At 44.8% G+C, this 22061-nt stretch overlaps 1 protein-coding gene across 4 annotated transcripts in view; it reads right to left on the bottom strand.

Moving 5' to 3' along the window:
• Nucleotides 1-22061, bottom strand: part of ANKFN1 (ankyrin repeat and fibronectin type III domain containing 1) — a 247727-nt gene that overhangs the window by 83929 nt on the left and 141737 nt on the right. For all 4 annotated transcript variants that reach the window (XM_077328704.1, XM_077328707.1, XM_077328705.1 and 1 more), the window contains one exon: nt 18108-18198. In XM_077328704.1, the coding sequence (XP_077184819.1) occupies nt 18108-18198 (91 nt within the window). The remainder of the gene's footprint in view (nt 1-18107; nt 18199-22061) is intronic.

The following is a 22061-nucleotide window of genomic DNA, read 5'->3' as shown; positions in this document are numbered from 1 at the left end:
GCTTGGGTTGTCATCAATATGCAGATGACACCCAGTGGTATCTCCTAATGGATGGCCGCCCGGACTATCCCCCGGAACCATTTGCCATATGTTTGGAAGCCATGGCTGGGTGGCTCGAGCAGAGGCTGGGTGGCTCGCCTGAAACTCAACCTCTCTAAGACGGAAGTCCTCTGGCTGGGTGGTAGGTTGGCAGATCAGGAAGTTCACTTGCCTTTCTTGGCAGGCACACAACTGGTCACCGCGTCCAAGGCCAGGAATTTGGGTGTGACCTTGGATGCCTCATTAACACTGGAGGCCCAGGTCAAGAGAGTAGCTGGCCAGGATTTTTTCCACCTTCGCCAGGCTTGGCTACTAGCACCCTACCTGTCCCTTGAACATTTAGCCACTGTGATTCTTGCGACAGTCACCTCCAGAATCGATTTCTGTAACTCGCTCTACATGGGCCTGCCCTTTGGCGTGGTCTGGAAGTTACAGCTGGTGCAGAATGTGGCTGCTAGAGTCCTCACAGGAACATTGTGGAGGGCCCATATCCAGCCTGTGCTGAGGCAGCTGCATTGGCTACCGGTTGCTGCCCGGATCCGGTTTAAGGTTCTGATGCTTACCTTTAAGGTCCTATGCGGTCTGGGTTCCACATACCTGAGGGACCACCTTTTGCCCTATGCCCCCTGCAGCGCTCTGCGGGTGCTTACGCTCTGCGGGTGCAAATCTGTTGGTCATGCCCGGCCTCAGGGAAGTGCGTTTGGCCTTGACCAGGGCCAGGGCCTTTTTGGTCCTGGCCCCGATGTGGTGGAATGAGCTCCCAGAAGAGTTGCGGGCCCTGCAGGAGCTTTCAGCGTTCTGCAGGGCCTGCAAGACGAAGCTCTTCTGCCAGGTCTTTGGTTGAGGCCAGCACACCCAGGAAGATCTGACCCACCTTGAAACCATCTCTGGCGGCTTATGTCATCCCCCTATATCTACCCCGGAGGTAGGGGGGAGCGCTCTTTTAATTGGTTTTAATTTAACCCCATCTTGGGGTTTAATTTATGTGGTGTAACTTATACATTTTTAGGGGTAGTTTTATTGGGATTTTTATCTATTATATTCTGTAATCCACCACGAGCCTTCCGGAGTGGTGGGATAAAAATCTAACAAATAAATAAACACCTATTTGTTATCAGATGTCGACCCCTATATTTCATATAGGTGGCACTTTTCACTCTAAATCTGAAATCTTAATGAAATACATTGGGGAGTGTGTGTTAAAAACACCCTCAAATAAAAGAGCTGCAGAGAACACACAGTTATCTTGGGTCTGCAGAGCTGGCGGCAGGAGACTCTGGAAGCTGCTCCAGGCCTGGCTACAGTGGTAAGACAGGGAAAGTGACCTGCCAGCTGCTGTGGATTGCAGATGCAGAGAAGAAGGCTGACAAACAGGCTATGAAGTATGATGAAACAGTAATCATTTATTTTAACAGATGTTATGTCAGAACGTAGACCGGTTAGGAACACGTTTTCATAAATTTCCTCAGTGACATAAATGTAAGTGTATTTTGAAAACTGGACTTACGGGATATGTAAGCTGTGTCACTACGACCCGCTCCCCCAGTCGACAGTTTCTTAATTACATATGGAACACAAATAACTCCAGATTATACTGCTGAGGGTCTTTATTAAGCATTTAAGACATTTATGCATGCAGTTTTCAAAATACGCTTACATTTATGTTACTGAGGAAATTAATGAAAATGTGTTCATAACCGGTCCACGTTCTGGTACAACACCTGTTTCAATAAACGGTTACTGTTTCATCGCAATTCATGGCCTGTTTGTCAACCTTCTTCTCCACATCTGCTGGCTGCACTGGTGGCAGACTCTAAGAGTCACTTGGGGCTCAGGGTAGCTCTCAGATCACCACCACTGCAATTGGGCTCAAAGGAAGGCAAAGCCTGGAGCCCTCCTGGGCTAAGAGATGAGTGAAAAGATAGGAGTTCTCCCTGAGAGACTCGTGGGGCCACCATTTGTTATATTTTTACTTTGTCTTCCCTCCAGAGAGTGCCATACTTGGTTCTTTCCATTTTATCATTACAAAACCAGCATAAGATAGACTGGGTGACAAAGTAATTGAACAAGGACCACCCAGTGAACTCCATGGCGCTGAGTTGACCACTGCTCTCCATGGTCTGAAATCACTATGCCACAATGGGTCACGCTCAACAAATCAAAAGATAATAACAGATGCACATGTTCTCCATAATTCCCATCAACTGGCAGTCTCTTTTGACTTCTGGGAAGGTGATGTTTGGAGTTAGGGGACTTCTGTGAACCGAAAGGCCATGCATATCAGGGGCTCCAGTGAGGAAGGGAAAGCCTCCCTTTCTCTCTTCCACATGCAGAACTCTGCAGTTCTGTCTCGCCACCCTTCCTCATTGCATCCCCCAGCCCATGTGACTTCTTGTACACTGCTGTATTGGGAATGGTTGAGGAAGGGAAACATTGAGAGAATTCTACCTTTTTGTTAAATATATATATTGCTTTTCTGCCATACACCCAAAGCATTCCAAATATACAGACAGTGCCAAAAATATTTAAACCAACAACTATGGATTCAAGCAATCAACACAGCATTTCTGTTTCCAAAGTTCCTTGAACACAACTCAGACTCACATCCTTCCCCCCACTAAAGATCACCAGAAATGATGCTTTCCTAGGAAGTCTATCCCAAAGGATTAGTGAGGCCAATGACAAAGCCCAAGGGTGAGTTGAAACCACCCTAATCTCCCTTGCTAGGACAGTTAGCGCCCCCATTGTAATGAATGCTGTACTCCCAGGGGTTCATGATGGGGAAGAAGGGTCTAGCAAGTATGTCACCCTGAGGCTGTTTAGAGTTCTGAAGAATAAAGCTGAACCTTTGAGCTGAACTCAGAAATAAACTCACTGCCAATGGAGATGTTTCAAGGTCTTTGTAATACAGGCTTATTTGCTACTTCTCAACAGTAACCAGGGAGCTACATTCTGTACTCACTGAAGTCTCCAAGCCCTCTTCAAAAGCAGCTTCACACAGAGCATGCTGCAGTAATGACCCTTTGAGCTTCCAACAGCAAGGATCAGGGCAGACTGGCAGTATTCTCAATGCAATTTTTTAACTAGATGTACATGAAGAAAGATTTTATTTTCCTGGGCTCCAAGATCACTGCAGATGGGGACTGCAGCAAAGAAATTAAAAGACGCTTGCTCCTGGGGAGGAAAGCTATGGCAAATCTAGACAGCATCCTAAAAAGCAGAGTCATCACCCTGCCAACAAAAGTGCGTTTAGTCAAGGCTATGTATTCCCAGTTGCAATGTATGGCTGCGAAAGTTGGACCATAAGGAAGGCCGAGCGTCAAAGAATTGAGGCTTTTGAACTCTGGTGCTGGAGAAGATTCTTGCGACTCCCTTGGACTGCAAGGCGAACAAACCGGTCAGTCCTAGAGGAGATAAGCCCTGACTGCTCTTTAGAAGGCCAGATCCTGAAGATGAAACTCAAATACTTTGGCCACCTCATGAGAAGGAAGGACTCCCTGGAGAAGAGCCTCATGCTGGGAGCGATCGAGGGCAAAAGAAGAAGGGGACGACAGAGAATGAGGTGGTTGGATGGAGTCACTGAAGCAGTAGGTGCAAACTTAAATGGACTCCGCGGAATGGTAGAGGACAGGAAGGCCTGGAGGATCATTGTCCATGGGGTCGCAATGGGTCGGACACAACTTTGCACCTAACAACAACAACATGAAGAAAAGCACTCCTGCCCCATGAACTTCTCTATATGCAAGGCCACATCCAGCAATACCCCCAGGTTCTTAACTGCATCCACCATGGCCATAGCTGTAACTGTTTACTGGTGGTTAATGTATGACTCTCAGAACATTGGCTTTTCCAATGTTTTTCTTTGTAGCGCTTAAAGGGAAATCCAGAAAAGTGGATTCACCCTCCGAAAAGCGCTACACTCTTGCAAACAATCTGCAACAGTAGCGAAAAAGACCTGTCCATTCCCATTGTTGCGGTTCCAGCCAAGTCTCTCCCCTTGGCTCTCTCCTCCAAACTTCCGGCAAAGCGATCACCATTTTTTTTTCTCGGAGCGAGCAGAAAGCAATGAACCGGCGAGCCTTCATTCACCTAGTGAGGCTTCTCCGGCTACAGTCCCTCCACAGAACTGCTTTAAAGCTCCCCTACATCACCAAGCACAACACAGCCCCGTTTGCAAGTTCCCTTTATTTTTGGCCGAAAATCGCGCACGGGGGGGGGATTTTTCTTTTCACTCAGGGGAGGGTGCGTGGTAACGATGAATCGGCAGCTCACACGCCAGCTGCCAGCTAGATGGGTCTCTACGTTAGGAGGAATCAAGGAATCAAGGCATATTCGTTGCAATGTGTGTTTTTCTTTTTCTTTTTTTTTTAAAAACTGTTCTTAGAGGGAAAGGGGCTTTTCGGGAGCATGAGAACAGCCGCCCATTGGCTGTTTGTTAGATTGATGGCCAGGGGCAGGACAAAACACAGAAAAAATCGCTTCCTTTCTAGCGATTTTTGGCGAGACCGGAAACCTGTGGGAAATGATTGAAACGCTACTGGATTCCACTACAAAGGCAGGTATGCGTAACTCAGATATTGCACTATTAAAAATAGCGTTTCCGCTATCAAGAACCAATTGGAAACATTGGTCCTTGTGCGGAATGGGCCTTAGTTTGTCCTCCCATAGATCTTGACCACAAGCCTCCAGGAAATTCTTTAGAACTGGTTTGGCTACAACTGGGGTCTTAGTTAGAGATATATTTAGCCAGGTGTCATCTACATACATGATGGCCAACCCTCAAATTCTGGATAATTCTACTAGGTGGCTGTGAATAGATGTTAAACAGTATAGGAGAGAAGAGAAAATCCTGAGATATTCTGCATGCCAACTCCTAGGAGTACTGATTCCAAATCTCCCCTTGCCATGCTCTGTACTCTATTGGAGAGGAAAGATCAAAACAATTTAAAGGATACTCCCATAATACCCACATGATGTCCCATGCTGTACAGCATCAGCCCTCACATATAACAATACCAGAACCAATGGTGCCAAAGTGTTTAGGCACATCTAGAGATGGCTGTAGCCAAAGGATAGTGTCTGGGTGGCAGGTTAACATGGATAGAGAGGTGGTCGAGAGGCATTTAGCTGCACTGGATGAGTTCAAATCCCCTGGTCCAGATGAAATGCACCCGAGAGTACTCAAAGAACTTTCCAGAGAACTTGCACAGCCCTTGTCCATCATCTTCGGAACCTCTTTAAGGACTGGAGATGTCCCGGAGGACTGGAAAAGAGCAAACGTTATTCCGATCTTCAAAAAAGGGAGGAAGGATGACCCGGGAAACTACAGACCAGTGAGTCTGACCTCTGTTGTGGGGAAGATAATGGAGCAGATATTAAAGGGAGCGATCTGCAAACATCTGGAGGACAATTTGGTGATTCAAGGAAGTCAGCATGGATTTGTCTCCAACAGGTCCTGCCAGACCAACCTAGTTTCCTTTTTTGACCAAGTAACAGGTTTGCTGGATCGGGGAAATTTGGTTGATGTCATTTACTTGGATTTTAGTAAAGCTTTTGACAAGGTTCCCCATGATGTTCTGATGGATAAGTTGAAGGACTGCAATCTGGATTTTCAGATCGTTAGGTGGATAGGGAATTGGTTAGAGAACCGCACTCAAAGAGTTGTTGTCAATGGTGTTTCATCAGACTGGAGAGAGGTGAGTAGCGGGGTACCTCAGGGTTCGGTACTCGGCCCGGTACTTTTTAACATATTTATTAATGATCTAGATGAGGGGGTGGAGGGACTACTCATCAAGTTTGCAGATGACACCAAATTGGGAGGACTGGCAAATACTCCGGAAGATAGAGACAGAGTTCAACGAGATCTGAACACAATGGAAAAATGGGCAAATGAGAACAAGATGCAATTTAATAAAGATAAGTGTAAAGTTCTGCATCTGGGTCAGAAAAATGAAAAGCATGCCTACTGGATGGGGGATACGCTTCTAGGTAGCACTGTGTGTGAACGAGACCTTGGGGTACTTGTGGATTGTAAACTAAACATGAGCAGGCAGTGTGATGCAACGGTAAAAAAGGCAAATGCCATTTTGGGCTGTATCAACAAAGGCATCACATCAAAATCACAAGATGTCATAGTCCCATTGTATACGGCACTGGTCAGACCACACCTGGAGTACTGTGTGCAGTTCTGGAGGCCTCACTTCAAGAAGGACATAGATAAAATTGAAAGGGTACAGAGGAGAGCGACGAAGATGATCTGGGGCCAAGGGACCAAGCCCTATGAAGATAGGTTGAGGGACTTGGGAATGTTCAGCCTGGAGAAAAGGAGGTTGAGAGGGGACATGATAGCCCTCTTTAAGTATTTGAAAGGTTGTCACTTGGAGGAGGGCAGGATGCTGTTTCTGCTGGCTGCAGAGGAAAGGACACGCAGTAATGGGTTTAAACTTCAAGTACAACGATATAGGCTAGATATCAGGAAAAAGTTTTTCTCAGTCAGAGTCGTTCCGCAGTGGAATAGGCTGCCTAAGGAGGTGGTGAGCGCCCCCTCACTGGAAGTCTTCAAGCAAAGGTTGGATACACACTTTTCTTGGATGCTTTAGGATGCTTAGGGCTAATCCTGCGTTGAGCAGGGGGTTGGACTAGATGGCCTGTATGGCCCCTTCCAACTCTATGATTCTATGATTCTATGAAAACCAGGTTTAAAGCCAGGTCAAAAAGATTCAAGCCAGACACACCATCCAGAAAAAAACAGAGACTTATGCTACAACAAAACCATCTTATCACCTTATCCGAAAGCTGACATGAGAGCTCACTGGATCATTCATAGAGGACTTTTCCAGCAATCGTTAACACTATTTCACTCCCTTATATTTGGGAAACAGCCTCCTGGGAGGAGACTGTCTGGGGCCCTGTCTGTCCAGGTCCACCCTGATTGGCCCTCCCCCTCCAGCTCCCACCCTCCCTCCTTGCCTGCTAGAAGCCTTGTGGCTGCGGCCTCCGTTGTTGCCCATGAGGAGAGAGGCAGCGAAAAGGCTTTGCAGCCTGCCAGTACACTCCTGCTGGGAGGGAGCCGGTGTGTGTGTGTCAGGAATCAGGCTGAGCCAAGCCTGCAGAGTCCGTGATAAAGACATATCCAAGATCCAACAGTCAGTTGAAATCCAAAGAGAGCTTTATTGAACAGAGTCCACAGAATGCTAAAGCAAGCCAAGATCTTCCTAAGAAAAGATCTTGATGATAACAAGGAGCAATAGGCAATACAAAGCAGATATAGGGTCCTCTCCATAATGGAGGGGCACTAAGGCATTTTGGCGGGAGAGCGAAAGGGCACCAAAGGTCCTAGGGTTCATAGGATTGCCAGATAGCTAGGAATCTAATCTATATTGCTACAGCTTTGTTGAGACTAGGCTGTCTAAGCAAGGCCACTAAATGAAGATTGATAAAACAACAGAAGAAACTCCCACTGGAAAAGAAAGGGAATCTTGGAGCCTGGGGACAGATTTACAGGTTTACAACCCTCAACCTTGCCAGGTTTACAACCCTCGACCTTGCCAGGAAATGAAACTAACGGGCATGAATCGAGGTTCATGACAGGGGGGAGTTTGTAGCCTCCAAGTGGGCTGCAAAGCCCTGCTGCCGCCAGTGGAGGGGGGGCTTTCCACTCCCTTTAGCCCACTTTGCGGGCCAAAGGGAGCCGTGGCCACCCTTTCACGCCCTCCTGCCTGCCGCCTCTTTCAAAGCCCATTTTTAAATGGGCTTTGATACTAGTTGTCTAATAATTGCTTCCTTCAAAGAATAATTGGTAAGGGTTTGAGTCAGAGGGTCCCTCAGCTTCTCCATACATAATTTAATCCATCCAAAACGGGCATGGGTCTAAGTTACAGTTCCTATAATCCTGTAGCGAGATCAGTCTAAAGCTATTAACATAACCATGACAAGATTATGCTTCTGACACCTCTGCTACCTGAAATCCATGTTTATTGCACTGATGGTTGGTGGGATCCAACCCACTAGGTTTGGTTCCATGTCCATCAGAAAAGTTCTTATGGCAGAGTTTGCAGCCCTTTTATTATTTCTTATTAGCAACTAGCTATTTCTCCAGTTTCATCAACACCCCACAAAGGCCTCTCTCCGAGTCCTAACCACAAATTCTCAGGCAGGGAACAGAGAAATTTTTCATCTAATTTATAGCGATCATCCTGACCTCTACAGTCCACAAAAAGCTTAGTTGTTAGTTTTCACACTTCTTTTGATGTAAAAGAATACAGGCAATAACCCATCACATTTCTGTAAATAAAAAGTATGATCTTGGCATGTTTGTGTATTGACAGATTCATCCAAAAGTCAGGCAATTGGCTTGGCTTTGCTGGCACAGTTTATGTGAATATATTCAGAGCCACCAGCAGGCCAACTGTTTTCAAATGGAGCATGCAGTGTTGGTTTACGCTGTGAACTCATGGGCCAATATTCCATTGGAAGGACTTAACATTCCAGCAAAATAACAGAGCACTTTCCCTCATTGCTTTCTTGCTATTCAGGGAGCCAGGATGATAGTGAAGCAGAGAACTTTTCACACATTCTGATTTCTTTAAAACATGATTTTAGTCCGGATGAGTATCGGGAAGAAAACCATAATTATAAGCCCGGGAACCTATTACAAAACGGAGATGTTCACCAAAAGAGAGTTCTTCTGGTGGTTTAAAAATGCCACCTGAAAATGGAAAGGGTCCATGGGAATTTAATATGTCGTTCTCTTTATTTAATGAAGTGAGAAGAAACTGTTCTGTTCAAGTTTCATCTATTCCTTCCAGTGATGACCGGGAAAACAAATTACATGAATTGACTATATTGTCCAGATTTACTAACTCCATAAGCATCAAAGGCAGATGACATCATAAAAGAGTTTCTCAAAACTGGTCTTCCTTTATTTATTCCTTAGCAAGGTTAATGATACCCATCCAGTGTTATGTCATACAGATAATCTATCACAGGCATTCCTGATTTGACTTTGTTGTGCTTGTTATGTTTATGCATGAAATAATTTTGCAGATCTTCACCTAGACTTGCTTAAGCAGAAGGAACATGGTGCCAGTGGATCTTTCTCTTTCCAGAGCAAAGCCACATGTCCAAAAACAGGTGAATGGACATATCACAAAATGTTTAACACATTTTTAAAAAAATACATAAAATCAGTTAACTTCCAGCATTTGGAAAACTCTTCCAGGGCTGTTAAGAAACCCCAGGGTATCATGAAACCCTGGTTGAGAAAGCCTGTGAGAAACATTGCCCTCCAAAGCTGCCCTTTTCTCCAGAGGAACTGACCACTGTAGTCTGGAGATCAGCTAAACACTTCAGAGACCTCAAAGCCCCACTTGGAGGTTGCTAGTCCTAATTAATACAGATATACATTTTGGTAAAATTTTAAAGTCTTAACCTATTTACAAGGCTGCTGCTGGGATAAAAGAAGAGAAGACCATGAGCTCCTTGTAGGAAAGGTGGAATACAAAGTTACAAAGAGAAAGAAAGATGACAGAGTTCAACCCAGCCTCATCCTCAGTCCTCTTCCCCCCTGTTTTCTAGAACACTGATCCCCAACCTTTTATCACTGGAGACCAGTCAACACTTGACAATTTTATTGAGGCTCCGGGGGGGGTAGTCTTTTGCCGAGGGCCATTGCCACTGCTGCCTGAGCCCCTGCTCTGCTGGCTTTCCCGCTGGCGCCCCTGACTTCCCACCACCCATTGGCGGGCGCTGTCACCAGCAGCTGCGCAGTGCCATGCCGAGGAGGAGCCCCAGCCATGGCAGCCGCTGGAGACCACCAAAGGTGAGCCAGCAGCAGAGTGGCAGGGCAGCACCCAAGGCAGCAGCCGGGGAGGAGGACGAGGAGGAGCCGTGGCCCGGTACCAACTGATCCATGGAACAGTACCGGTCCCCGGCCCGGGGGTTGGGGACAGCTGTTCTAGAACATATCCCCATAGAGTAGAACCTTACATCAGATTTAGGATTCCTTTTCATTTGGTCCTCAGGGATTTAGTGGCCATTTGGTAATACATATACCCTGCAGCTGTGTGGCATTGGCTAACAGAACCCATTTGAGAATATTTATGAAAAGTAAACATTTCTTAGCTGTCTGGTATAAATGCCATTACTTCATTCTGATTAGCTTCTCAAGGTTATGAAATTGTTTTGAGATTCTAATAAGACCAAGATATAATGCAATCAAGTGATGATATTAGATATTCCTTCTGTATGAAGGAAGCCAGTCTTAGCAATGAATCCGCTAGCTTAAAAACAGCTAACATAGAATGCAATTATGCCTTGGTACAAAACAAAAAGCACTTTTATTAATATCTTTGAAGCTGGGAAGCAGTGTTTGAGGTCCTCTGACCTACTACTTAATAAGCAGATTGCAGATATTACAACAGATTACAACAGATTCTGTTTCATTTTTTCATTACACTCTGATTCCAGTCCTTTGTGTAATATATGGCAAATTCCGTAGAGTAGCCCAGCTAAATCTGCTGGAACTACACCAAGTGAAATGGAGATTTGTCCAAAGACATCACGGGGAACATGAAATGCAAAAATCATGTATTCTAAATTAAGGCTTAAGAGTCAGCTTTGAGTTGAATCAGAGGATGCTTAAGTTAGTCCTGCCATCAGAATCACAAGAGGGCTGCTTTTTAGTATTGTAACAGTTCTTCTTCTTTTTTTGCTTGCTCTTCTTCTTGAGGTGGTCTACATAGAATCATAGAATCATAGAGTTGGAAGGGGCCATACAGGCCATCTAGTCCAACCCCCTGCTCAACGCAGGATCAGCCCTAAGCATTCTAAAGCATCCAAGAAAAGTGTGTATCCAACCTTTGCTTGAAGACTGCCAGTGAGGGGGAGTTCACCACCTCCTTAGGCAACTTATTCCACTGCTGAACTACTCTGACTGGAAAATGTTTTCCTGATATCTAGCCTATATCGTTGTACTTGTAGTTTAAACCCATTACTGCGTGTCCTCTCCTCTGCAGCCAACAGACACAGTATCCTGCGCTCCTCCAAGTGACAACCTTTCAAATACTTAAAGAGGGCCATCATGTCCCCTCTCAACCTCCTTTTACATGGTTTCCCATATCCCATTTGTCTTCATAACAAACCTGTGGGGTAGGTTAGTCTGAGAGATAATTGTTAGGATGACATCATCCAGTAACCTTTGGGACTGAGTGAAGATTTGAACCCAGGTCTCCCCAATCCTAGCAGCAATTTCCAGTTGTAACATATGGGGTGAATGCCATACCTGCAATCCTCCCAATATGCTTGGTTGCCATTTCTTCTCAAAACGAATAACAATTGCATGTATCAGGAGGATCACACACAGAGTGTTGTCCAGCACTTACAGTCACAGAACCAAGAACAACTAAAATGGTTAGTCTCTCTCTAATTCCTACATGAGAAGTTAAAGATGGGGAGGCAGAATTTTCTCATCTTCTAGAGTGACTGTATACAGCTCTTGTTATCACTGAATAGAATTATAGAATAATAGAGTTGGAAGGAACCTCCTGGATCATCTAGTCCAACCCCTGCACTATGCAGGACACTCACAACCCTATCACTCATCCACTGTAGCCTGCCACCCCCTTGAGCCTTCACAGAATCAGCCTCTCTGTCAGATGGCTATCTAGCCTCTGTTTAAAAATTTCCAAAGATGGAGAACCCACCACCTCCCGAGGAAGCCTGTTCCACTGAGAAACCGCTCTAACTGTCAGGAACTTAGATCTAAATTCCATTTAGATGGAATTTCTAAATTTCATCCCATCCGTTCTGGTCTGTCCCTCTGGGGCAAGAAAGAAAAATTCTGCTCCATCCTCTATATGGCAGCCTTTTAAATACTTGAAGATGGTTATCAGATCCCCTCTCAGTCGTCGCCTCTCTGGCCTAAACAGACCAGGGTCCCCTAACCCTTCTTCATATGTCTTGGTCTCCAAACCCCTCACCATCTTTGTTGCCCTCCTCTGGTCACGCTCCAGTTTGTCTACATCCCTCTTCAACTGGAAGAGTCTTTCTCAGTCTACTTAGTCTCTGAGTTAGGAATCTGGTAGGCTGAATTTGGTTCTGTGGTCTCCAGTTGCTGAATCTTGGCCTAGGTTAACAGTGTCTACTGGGGTGTCAGTAATTGGCCAAGTTTTCATGCAGACATAATCTGTGTCTTTGCAATCTGATATCCTGTAAACACAGATGCTGGAGACTAAGCCTCAGCACTTAATAAAGATGCATTTTGCCATCATGCAACGTGAAAGCAACAAACTTCCTTTCTGTAAAAATATTGATACAGCAGGAGAGAGGCAGGCTAGCTGTTCAGCACATAAGCTCCAAACTGTCCCTGGAATCTGTCCTTCTAAGACCCAAGGTCAGGCTACAAGTTCCAAAAGAAAATTGGAACATAAAATTTGATACCTCACATTTCAAATATGTATGTAAGCCAGTGAAATTGAAGTTTCAGAATTCAGTTAGAAATGTTAGGAGGAAATAATTTTTTACAGGGAGATTCCAAATTCTGGGTAACAGCAGAATAGCAAGGGTCAATAATACACCTTTTGATACCAAATACCCAGCTTCAGTCAAAATTTTGAATGCAGTTCCCAAATGTCAAAAGGTAAGACAGAGATCGGGGAGTTCTATATTTGTGGAATATATTTGGACTTTAACACAAAGTCCCTTCTTTGCTCAATGTACTAATAATGCAGGGAAAACATCTCTCTGGTCCTATAAAGTCTGGAGGCAAACAAACCCTATGACCACACTGCACAATTGCCCTGGTACACTGAGGGCAACCACCTGCCATCTGGATCCCTGTCCATCTTGGCTGCTCAAACTGGGTGACCAAACTGGGAGGCCCTCTGAGGGATATTATAAATCTCTCCTTGACATCTATAGAGTTACCTGGGGGGGCTGAAGGAGGCGGTGGTTTGTCCTCTGCTGAAGAAACCATCACTTGTTCCATGGGACCCCGGTAACTACGACCCTGTCTCACACCTTGCATTTCTGGGGAAGGTGGTAGAGAGTGCTGCTGCGGATCAGCTCCTGGCATTCTTGAATGAAACTTCAGTGCTTGACCCATACCAGTCAGGCTTCTGTCCTGGCCATGGCATAGAGACCATGCTGGTCATCTTAATGGATGATCTCTGGCACCAGATGGATTGGGACAGTTTGCCTGTCCTCGTGTTATTAGATCTCTTGGCTGCATTTGATGTGGTCGACCTCGAGTTGTTTGCACACACCTCGCCGGGATGTTGATTCGGGGAACAGCTAGGGTCCACTCTAGGTCATCTTAGAGGGCCCATATCCAGCCAGTGCTGAGGCAGCTACATTGGTTGCCAATTGCATTCTCGTTCAAATTGAAGGTTTCGGTATTAACCTTCTAGGCCATTTATGGTCTGGACCCTGTATACCTGAGAGACTGCCTGTCTACTTATGCCCTCCACCCATGCTCTTTGCAGGTTTGAATCTGTTGATGGTTCCTTACCCATGGGAGGTATGTCTGTCCTTGACCAGGGCCAGGGCCCTTTCAGTCCTGGCCCCAACCTGGTGGAATGAGCTCCCAGAAGAGCTGAGGGTCCTGATGGAGGTATCACACTTCCACAGGGCCTGCAAGACAGAGCTCTTCCACCAAGCATTTGGTTGAGGCCAGGCTGTCGAAGATCTGAGGTCCTTCCTCAGAATGCCCTGAAAGCCTAGGGCAGGAGGCACCCAACCCAAGGTCGACCATGGTGTGTGCAGGGGGAGGACTATTCCAACTCGCACTGGACTGGTGAGTTGGGAGGGGGTAGAATGGGGTTATGCTGCCAGGGGATTTTATAATTGTATTTTTATTGATGTTTTATTGTAATTCACCACCAGCCAGCTTGCCCCAAAAGTGGCAGTCAATAAATCAAATAATCTTTAAACCGCCCGCGGCGCGGCGTGCCACGGACTTAATAATCAAGTAAGGGCTGTTGGGGAGGAGTTAGGGTGGGTTCTGTCCGGGATAAAAACTCGGAGGAGCGAATCAGGAGCCGCAAAGCGGCTCCTGATTCGCTCCTCCGAGTGGCAATCCAGGGCCAAGTGTCCAATTGGGAGGCACGCAAAGCGTGCCTCCCTATTGGACACTTGGCCCGTCTCCCGAACGCCGCGCCACACACTCCAGTCCTCCCGAGCCTGTAATGCATCCGCTGCGACAGCATCGTCCGCACCGCGGCTCCGACGCCACGGACACTGCCACTGCTGGGCCACCACGCCCACGACGCACCACGTGGTCGCCCGCCTCAGGCCCGCCCGGAACAAGCGTCCCTGCAGCTCCCGGCCATTGAGGACCCGACGCTGCCGGAGACAGGTAGGCCGCTTCCCCCAGATCCAGCCCCTGCCTCGCTTCAGCTTTCCGTTGTCCGCTGGGGGGAGGAGGATAAAGGCTTCTGCGGCCCCACGGACCCCATCCACGGCTACACAGAAGTCTTTGGGGGTTGGGGGGTGGGTCCTACGGCCTCTACCGCCCATTTTATTGTCAATTAAAATGGGCTTTAAATCTAGTAAATATATACATGAACAAACAAACAAAATGCAGAGGAGGACTAAGCTCTTCATTACAGAAAATCCTCAATTTGGGCTCTACTTTTAAATCGGAATGTTGTTTTACCCCCCCCCCCCAATCAAATTCAGTTAACCCATGAGTTACCAACCCTATTACGCTTCTGATTCTGTCCTGGAGACAATGTACATTCTTACATAATAAATACTTTTATTCAATCTTACATAAACAATAAATTTCAAGTATTTTATCACACAACCTTTATCCAGCATGACCCTGCATGAGATTTCTCCTACTGTGTCTGTATATCTTAAACGTTTTAAACACTACCTTTCTTTCTTGGAATATCACTGCTGCTTCATTTTAACCTATCCTTTGTGAGGCTGAGAAACTGAAATTGGACCAAGGTCGCTGCGTGAGCTGGATAGTTCCGTGTGTGCATGATAGTGTTGCCAGCTCTGGGTTGGGAAATGCCTAGAGCAGGGGTAGTCAAACTGCGGCCCTCCAGATGTCCGTGGACTACAATTCCCATGAGCGAATGCTGGCAGGGGCTCATGGGAATTATAGTTCATGGACATCTAAAGGGCCGCAGTTTGACTACCCCTGGCCTAGAGATTTGGGGGGGGGGGAGGTGGAAGCTGAGAAAGGGTGGGGTTTTGGGGGGGATCTCAGTAGGGTATAATGCCATACAAGCCACTTTCCAAAGCAGTCATTTTCTCTGGGTCATCTGGAGATAGATCATAATAACAGGAGACCTCCAGATATCTTCTGGAGGTTGGCAACCCCAGTATATGTGTGTGAAAGACACTTGAACGTGGATCTTCTCAATCCTAGTCTGATGCTCTTGTCATTACACTAGACTGTTATCAATGATATGATACTGCAACTTGCCCTGTCTACAGACTGCCTTGTAGATTTCTGGAACAGTTCCATCCTTTCTTAATGTTCTTCGTTTCCACTTGAACACCTCTCTGATTACTCATTTCTCTTTCCCTTCAAATTCCTCCTCAAAACTCACCTCTTCCGTAAAGTCTTTTTGTTAACCTTTTATTTACCCAACCAAATAAAATTAAGCCTAAGGATCTGTACTTGCATTAATGTAGATTCCCTTCCAGTTATGCTTTCTTCCTCTCAACCCCACTACAACCCTCTGTTGTTTTCTGTTGCTCATGGTCCTACGAGAAGTGCCCAGCAAAGTGATAGCACTCTACGACGGCAAACAAACAAACAACTTCATGTCCTGCAGCTCTCTGAACTGGACCTTTTGCAGAGACTCCAAGGCAGCATAATGCATGTAGCATAATAAGGTGGTAGAATTCTGAGGCAACAGGAAGGGCTGTGCTATTTTGTATTGCTGGGGGTATATGCATGTCAATTAAAGAATGTTCTGATATTAAAAGACTGGAATATGCATCTTTTCCAGTCACTTAATGGAAATTGCAATGTTGCTGTTTGTTCATTTCAGTTAGCTAGGGTACTGTGTGAAGTAAGAGAAAGCCTGAAAAGACACACACAGTAGGGAGAATTCTTTTCCCCAAGTTTGACAGTTGGGGCTTGTCAGTCAGAGAAGATGTCAGTATGTTGAAGATGTCAGTCTGGCCAGGAAAGGGTATTTCTCACATGTGTTCTGCCCAAGTTTTGTTCTACCTCATGTTTTGTTAGTAAACTGTTTACAAATTTACTCTCATAGAACTGAGAGTGTTTGTAGACTGAAAGGAGGACACTTTGCTGGATCCCAACAAAAAAACTTATTATTATAGAATCTCATTATAGAATCGACATTGAAAGAGAACATGTTCCATGGTTAAAAGCCTCAGAGTCCAGGGGTAGTCAAACTGTGGCCCTCCAGACAGCAGAGGCTCATGGGAATTGTAGTCCATGGACACAGACATAACTAGAGAAAGGCTGTAACCTAGCCCTTTGCTTTCCGTATTGGTTTCCCACCAAAAGGAATAACTAACTTAGAGGAACTCTGAACAAAGCAATTACAGTCTGAAGTGGGGCAACCTGTTACCGCTATGTCTTAACTCATGCAGCCAACTGAGGTGGGAAAATTCTGAGGTGGCAAAACAGGCTGGCGCATGGGCCACTTCAGACTGGGGGAATCACACATTTAAGTTTCCCATTGAATAAAAGCTTCCACACATTAATAATTGGCATCTCAGAGAGTAAAGACTGTAGCCTGTCCATTTAGAGTGAAGAATTAAACTTGGGAAATTCTTTAAAATGTAGTCCTGTGCTTGCAGTCTGAAGTGATACCGTCCATTCTACCATAATCCTTCTGAGCCAGGAATAGATTAGTTGTGTGTATTCGGTTTACCTGAACTGAAAAAAAAAACCCGAAAAATACCTTACCAGTCTTTTTAAAGATTTTCTAATCCAGAAACAGATTCACCGATCTGTTTTGGCTACCACTAGAGCTGATCTGAATAACAGCCAGTTTTTTTCCAGCTTTCGGGCATATTCAGCTGTACTGATTAGTTGTCCATTTTGCACCCCCCCCCCAACAAAAACAGTTCACAGAATTGCCTGCAAGCCATTTAAACCCTCCATTTCATTTCTCCTCCTCCAAATCAAGGGAAGCAAAATGGACTGCTGAAATGGCTTGCAGCCATTCAATCCTTCCAGCGGATGGACCTGCTCCAAACTGTGTGACTTCCCGGCCTGAAGTGAACTCAGACTTAAAAGCTTTTAAAAGCCTCAAGTTAGTTTTATTACGGTCATAGACCAGCATAAGATGATACAGAAACATCCATTAAAACCAGGAATTAAAACATCTTAAAAGATAACAATATAAAATAGAAAAGGTAGATAAACACAGCTGTCCAGTTCACTTAAAACAGACCATTCTATTACGAATTTTGATCGCTGCTGCGCAGAACTTGGCAACTCTATAAGTTGTATTATTTTCTATATCTGCAAGCAGCAGAGAAATATAAAATTCTCCTGAGCGCCCTGGGAATCTGCCTAGCAGCGGTAGAATTAGACTAGTTCGAATCTCATTATAGAATCGACATTGAAAGAGAACATGTTCCATGGTTAAAAGCCTCAGAGTCCAGGGGTAGTCAAACTGTGGCCCTCCAGACAGCAGGGGCTCATGGGAATTGTAGTCCATGGACATCTGGAGGGCCGCAGTTTGACTACCCCTGCCTCAGACTGATGGACCAAAAAAAATATCATTTTTCCTGATTATTTCTGAATCACAGTATCATATCTGTACTGGATTCAGGAATATCAGGAAATACCTATATTTTTGGGGCCCAGTATACCCAAGCCTGAAAAATACCAGTTTTTTTTTTTGCACACCCTTAGAATAGACTACAGGTTAATTTGAATGAAAATAATGCATTCATTAGTGTGTTCAATTTAATAGCACAAACATTTTTCATAGCATTCAGTTTAAATTGATATCTTGTTGTCAGGGCAATTTTATTTTGGCCTTCTGACTTCTTGCAATCTACTTAAAACTAATGATCAGAATTATACTGCCAGAGTTGCAAAGAGGTGGAAAATCTTAACCTACTTGAAGGAGAAGCACAGGAGGGCGTGGAAGTCTGAGGTGGTCCCCAGCCTTTCATGTTATAAGCAGAGACTCGGACATAATAATTTCGGCCCTGTAATGAAAAAGAAGAATAGGAAAGCCCAAGTTTTGCAAACATGCAATGTCTTGAAGTGAGACAGCTAGCCAATGGTAACAGTGAATCTGATGCCATGGTGCAGCTTGCTTGGAATGATGATGGACAATGGAAACTCACCATGAGGACATCCCCTACCCCACCAGGGGATTGGCAGCCAAGGGGGTTGGCACATTAAATAGCAGTGAGGGCAAGCAAGACTGAACAGAGTTGGGGCAATGAAGGAACAACAGCCATGGAACAACAGGGCATGAAACAGCATTGAAACAGCTCCAACAGAGAACCAGAGAGTTGAAAAGAAACTTATAAACCATCTAATGCAACCCTAGTTCAGTGTAGGAAATCCCCACCAGTCTCCCAGGGTTTGCCAGCTGAGGGCATGCAAAACTTGGCTAGCAATCCTATCCTCATAGGACTCCTTTTCCAAGTCTAAGTTTGTAATGAGTATTTAAAAAATCCTAACATTGGAGGGTGCTTTTTAGCACTCGGATAAATGAACATGCATAAATAGCCCTGGTTATGTCCTAATATAGATGCCTGTGGGTTAAAACACCGAACAAAACAAAAAAACTCCCAACTATGTAAACCTGAACAGCTATTATGTTGAGCAGTGCGCAAACACAAAAGAGTTTATCCCGGACAAATGAAGAAGCAGAAAGAATGAATCACCAGGGATAACATGTCAAAATCAATCTTATGCATTTTAGAAGGAAGTTTGAATCAGAGGTTATATTTGTACATTTCATGACGTTTGGGAGCAGATTGGGCCCTGTGCAGTGAAAGTGCAGCACAGCTGTATAAATGGTTCTATTCTACCTTCTCCTTCTCATTTAGGCCTCCCAGGAATATGAAAGGGATCCAAGAAGGGGGTTACAGTGAGAAAGGGAGAATTGTGAATGAATTAGTGAAGTTTTGCATGTATCTGGATTCCTGATTGCTTCTGAAATAGGTCTGGCTGCCTTTGCAATTCTTAGAGATTGCCATCTTCAGCTTTTGAGTCTTCATCCATATTACAACTCACACATTATTACCTTGTTTTTATTTGCGCAATGTATCTTTGCAGCATTTGACGTTATCCTTTGTGGGATTGGCCTTCTGTCCTGGGCTATGTTACTTTTTCACACATCTGCAGCACTAAAACTGCAGAAATGCAATGTGTGATTCAACTTACAACTCTATCAAGATTCTTTTTGTGTGGTATTTCACAGTATGATATATAATTACAGTGATGTTGTCAGTGCACATGGGCACTTAGCATCTAGCCCTAAGGATCTGAATGGTTCTGCAAACTTTCCCAATATATTGTGGAAATAAGAAGTAGAAAAAGCAGAGCTTTCTTAATGTGTCAGTTCTGCTTTGAAAAGAAGACCGAGTAATTCAGAACTCTGGAATCCATGGAGCAATGCGGCTGAGGAGAACTTTGGAAGCTCCTTTGATCTGGAACAATTTCTAGTCTGCCCCTCCCCATCTCCAGGCCTGTGGGAAAAATTTTATTGAACAGTGGAACCATTCCAAAATGTCATCTCCCCACACATAGAGCAGGAAACCCCCACATTTAGAGGGAATGTCAATCCAATGTTGTGTTAATTCAGACTATGATATTTCCAGAGCTTTTTGCTTTAAACCAAATCTGGAGTGTCTGGAGTCGGGGAAGGGACAAAACTGGAGTGAGGTATAATGCCATTGGGTTCACAGGTCAATGAAGCCATTTTCTTCAGGGAAACTTATCTCTGTAGTTTGTAGATCAATTGTAATTCTAGGAGATCACCATGTCCCACTTGGAGGTCAGCAATCCTAGGTATAGTGTGACTCAGCATGGAAAGGGAGGGGAAGGGGGAGGGGCTTGGCAATTGCACTGCACCTTTCTACAGGTTAGTTGTAGGAGAGGGGGAGGAGCAAACGCAGCAGCAGCAATGAGCATAGTGGGAACAGGTGTGTATGGAAACCCATTTCCACCCCATCTGTTGCTGCTGCCATGGCAGGGCTGGATTTTTATATCTCCTGTCTGTATGCAGCTGGTAAAATCCTGTGCAGTTACTCCACATGAGGTCAGTGGGCTAAACCTGGATTCTCTCCATAAAACTGTACTGATTAAAAAATAATCTTTAGAATCACATGTGAGCAATCAAGATGGTCAGCCCTCAATGTTGCTGTTTATGAAAGATCAGTGTCAGCAGCCAAGGAAATGCTAATGTATGTTCTTTACTTCTGAACTACTGTTCCCACTCATATGCATATACAACTGATTAATACATTTATTAATCAACTAAAACAAATGTGTTGGATCCAGCAGAAAATTTCCAACCCAGCAGAAGAAGAGGTGAGTTTTACAGATTCCTGCTCCCAAGCCCTATATCCAGTTCCACTCCGTATGATATTTCCGGGGGTCTCCTACCCCACAGGAGCAGCCATGAGGGTGCATTTGGGGCTGCACTGGGAGGGCAAAGTTTCACTCTGTTGATGGAAATATTTGAGTCTACATAAGATCCAAATCGAGTTGTCAGCCTCCATCTGGAGCCTGGAATCTCCTGTAATTATAGCTGATTATCGGATGAAAGAGAGGCCATTCTGCACAACAACCAATGTTGCTAAATGTTTGCAGTATGCAGATACGCTATATTTAATAGTGGAATTTCGTCATTCCACAAACCTTCAATTCTAGTGGAATATTCAAGTTCCAGTCGCAGTCTATTCATTCCCCACAGGTTCCCAGTCTCGCTAGAATTGCAACAAAGGAGGCAATATTTTTCTGTGCTTCTTCCCATCCATGGCCGTCAATCAAACAGAACAGCCAATGAACTGTTGTGATCGTGCTCCCGAAAAGCCCCTTTCCCTTTAAAAACTGTTCTTTAAAAACCCGAAAACACCAGTAGCAACAAATATTTGTTCATTCAATGCCTCAGAAAGACCTTTTTCAATGGCATAGGAGCTGGCGCTTAATTGTTTACATGCTCTTCAAGTAACCCCCCCCCCCCCGATGGGTGCAATTTCTGGCTAAAATTACAGTCAGTGTCGAACAGGGTGTTTCGCTGATGTGTTGCGGCTTGTGCTCAGAAGTGTAGCATTTTTGAAGTGTAGCATTTTTTTTGGGGGGGGGGAATCCACTTTTTTGGATTTCCCCATAAGTGCTATAAAATTCCGTTTGCTGCTGGAGTTTGGCAGGAGTTTTTCGGTTTGCTTACGACATCATGCGGAATGTTAAATTAACAGTGTTTACAAAAGGTAAGACTTCGGCTACATTTAAGTTGTGCGGAATGGACCTTTTCTGCATCTCAGTGTTGATACTGTTTCTCAGCAAGTTGAATCCCCAGATGATACTCTGACTTTGTGGCACTCCTTCTGTAAAAGGGCATTTCATTTGGGGAATTTTTTCTTGAATCCATATCTGACCCTCCCCTTCTGTTCTGTGCTTTCTTTGACAAGAGGTTGTGTGGCCATGTCCCCATGTACTTCATCAGTGACAGAAGTTTCTCTTTTATTTATATAATGTACAGTAAGGTTACAACATAATATTGTAAAAAAAAAAGGCTTGATGTATTCTGGGGAACAGCACAGTTGCCACCATTTAATAGTCCCCAGCTCCTCCTTACTTACCAACAATTAAAATGGCTGCTGATCCTTGAACTGGATACACCAATTCAGTGATCATAAAGCATGCTAAATGTATCTTCATGTACATTTACTTTGTCAGTGACAGAACCTCCTTTTAGGTGGGGGATATGCAGTGATGTTATAGAATCATAACATTGGTAAAAAAAAGTTTGTACGTATCTGTGTCCTTGTATGCTTCATCAGAGTCAGAACCTCTTATTATTATTATTATAATTATTTTGCATATACAC

This window comes from Paroedura picta, chromosome 3, assembly GCF_049243985.1.
Source record: "Paroedura picta isolate Pp20150507F chromosome 3, Ppicta_v3.0, whole genome shotgun sequence".
Classification (NCBI taxonomy): domain Eukaryota; kingdom Metazoa; phylum Chordata; class Lepidosauria; order Squamata; family Gekkonidae; genus Paroedura; species Paroedura picta.
The sequence above is the reverse complement of the archived record's forward strand: the minus strand, read 5'-3'. Positions and strand labels throughout refer to the sequence as shown.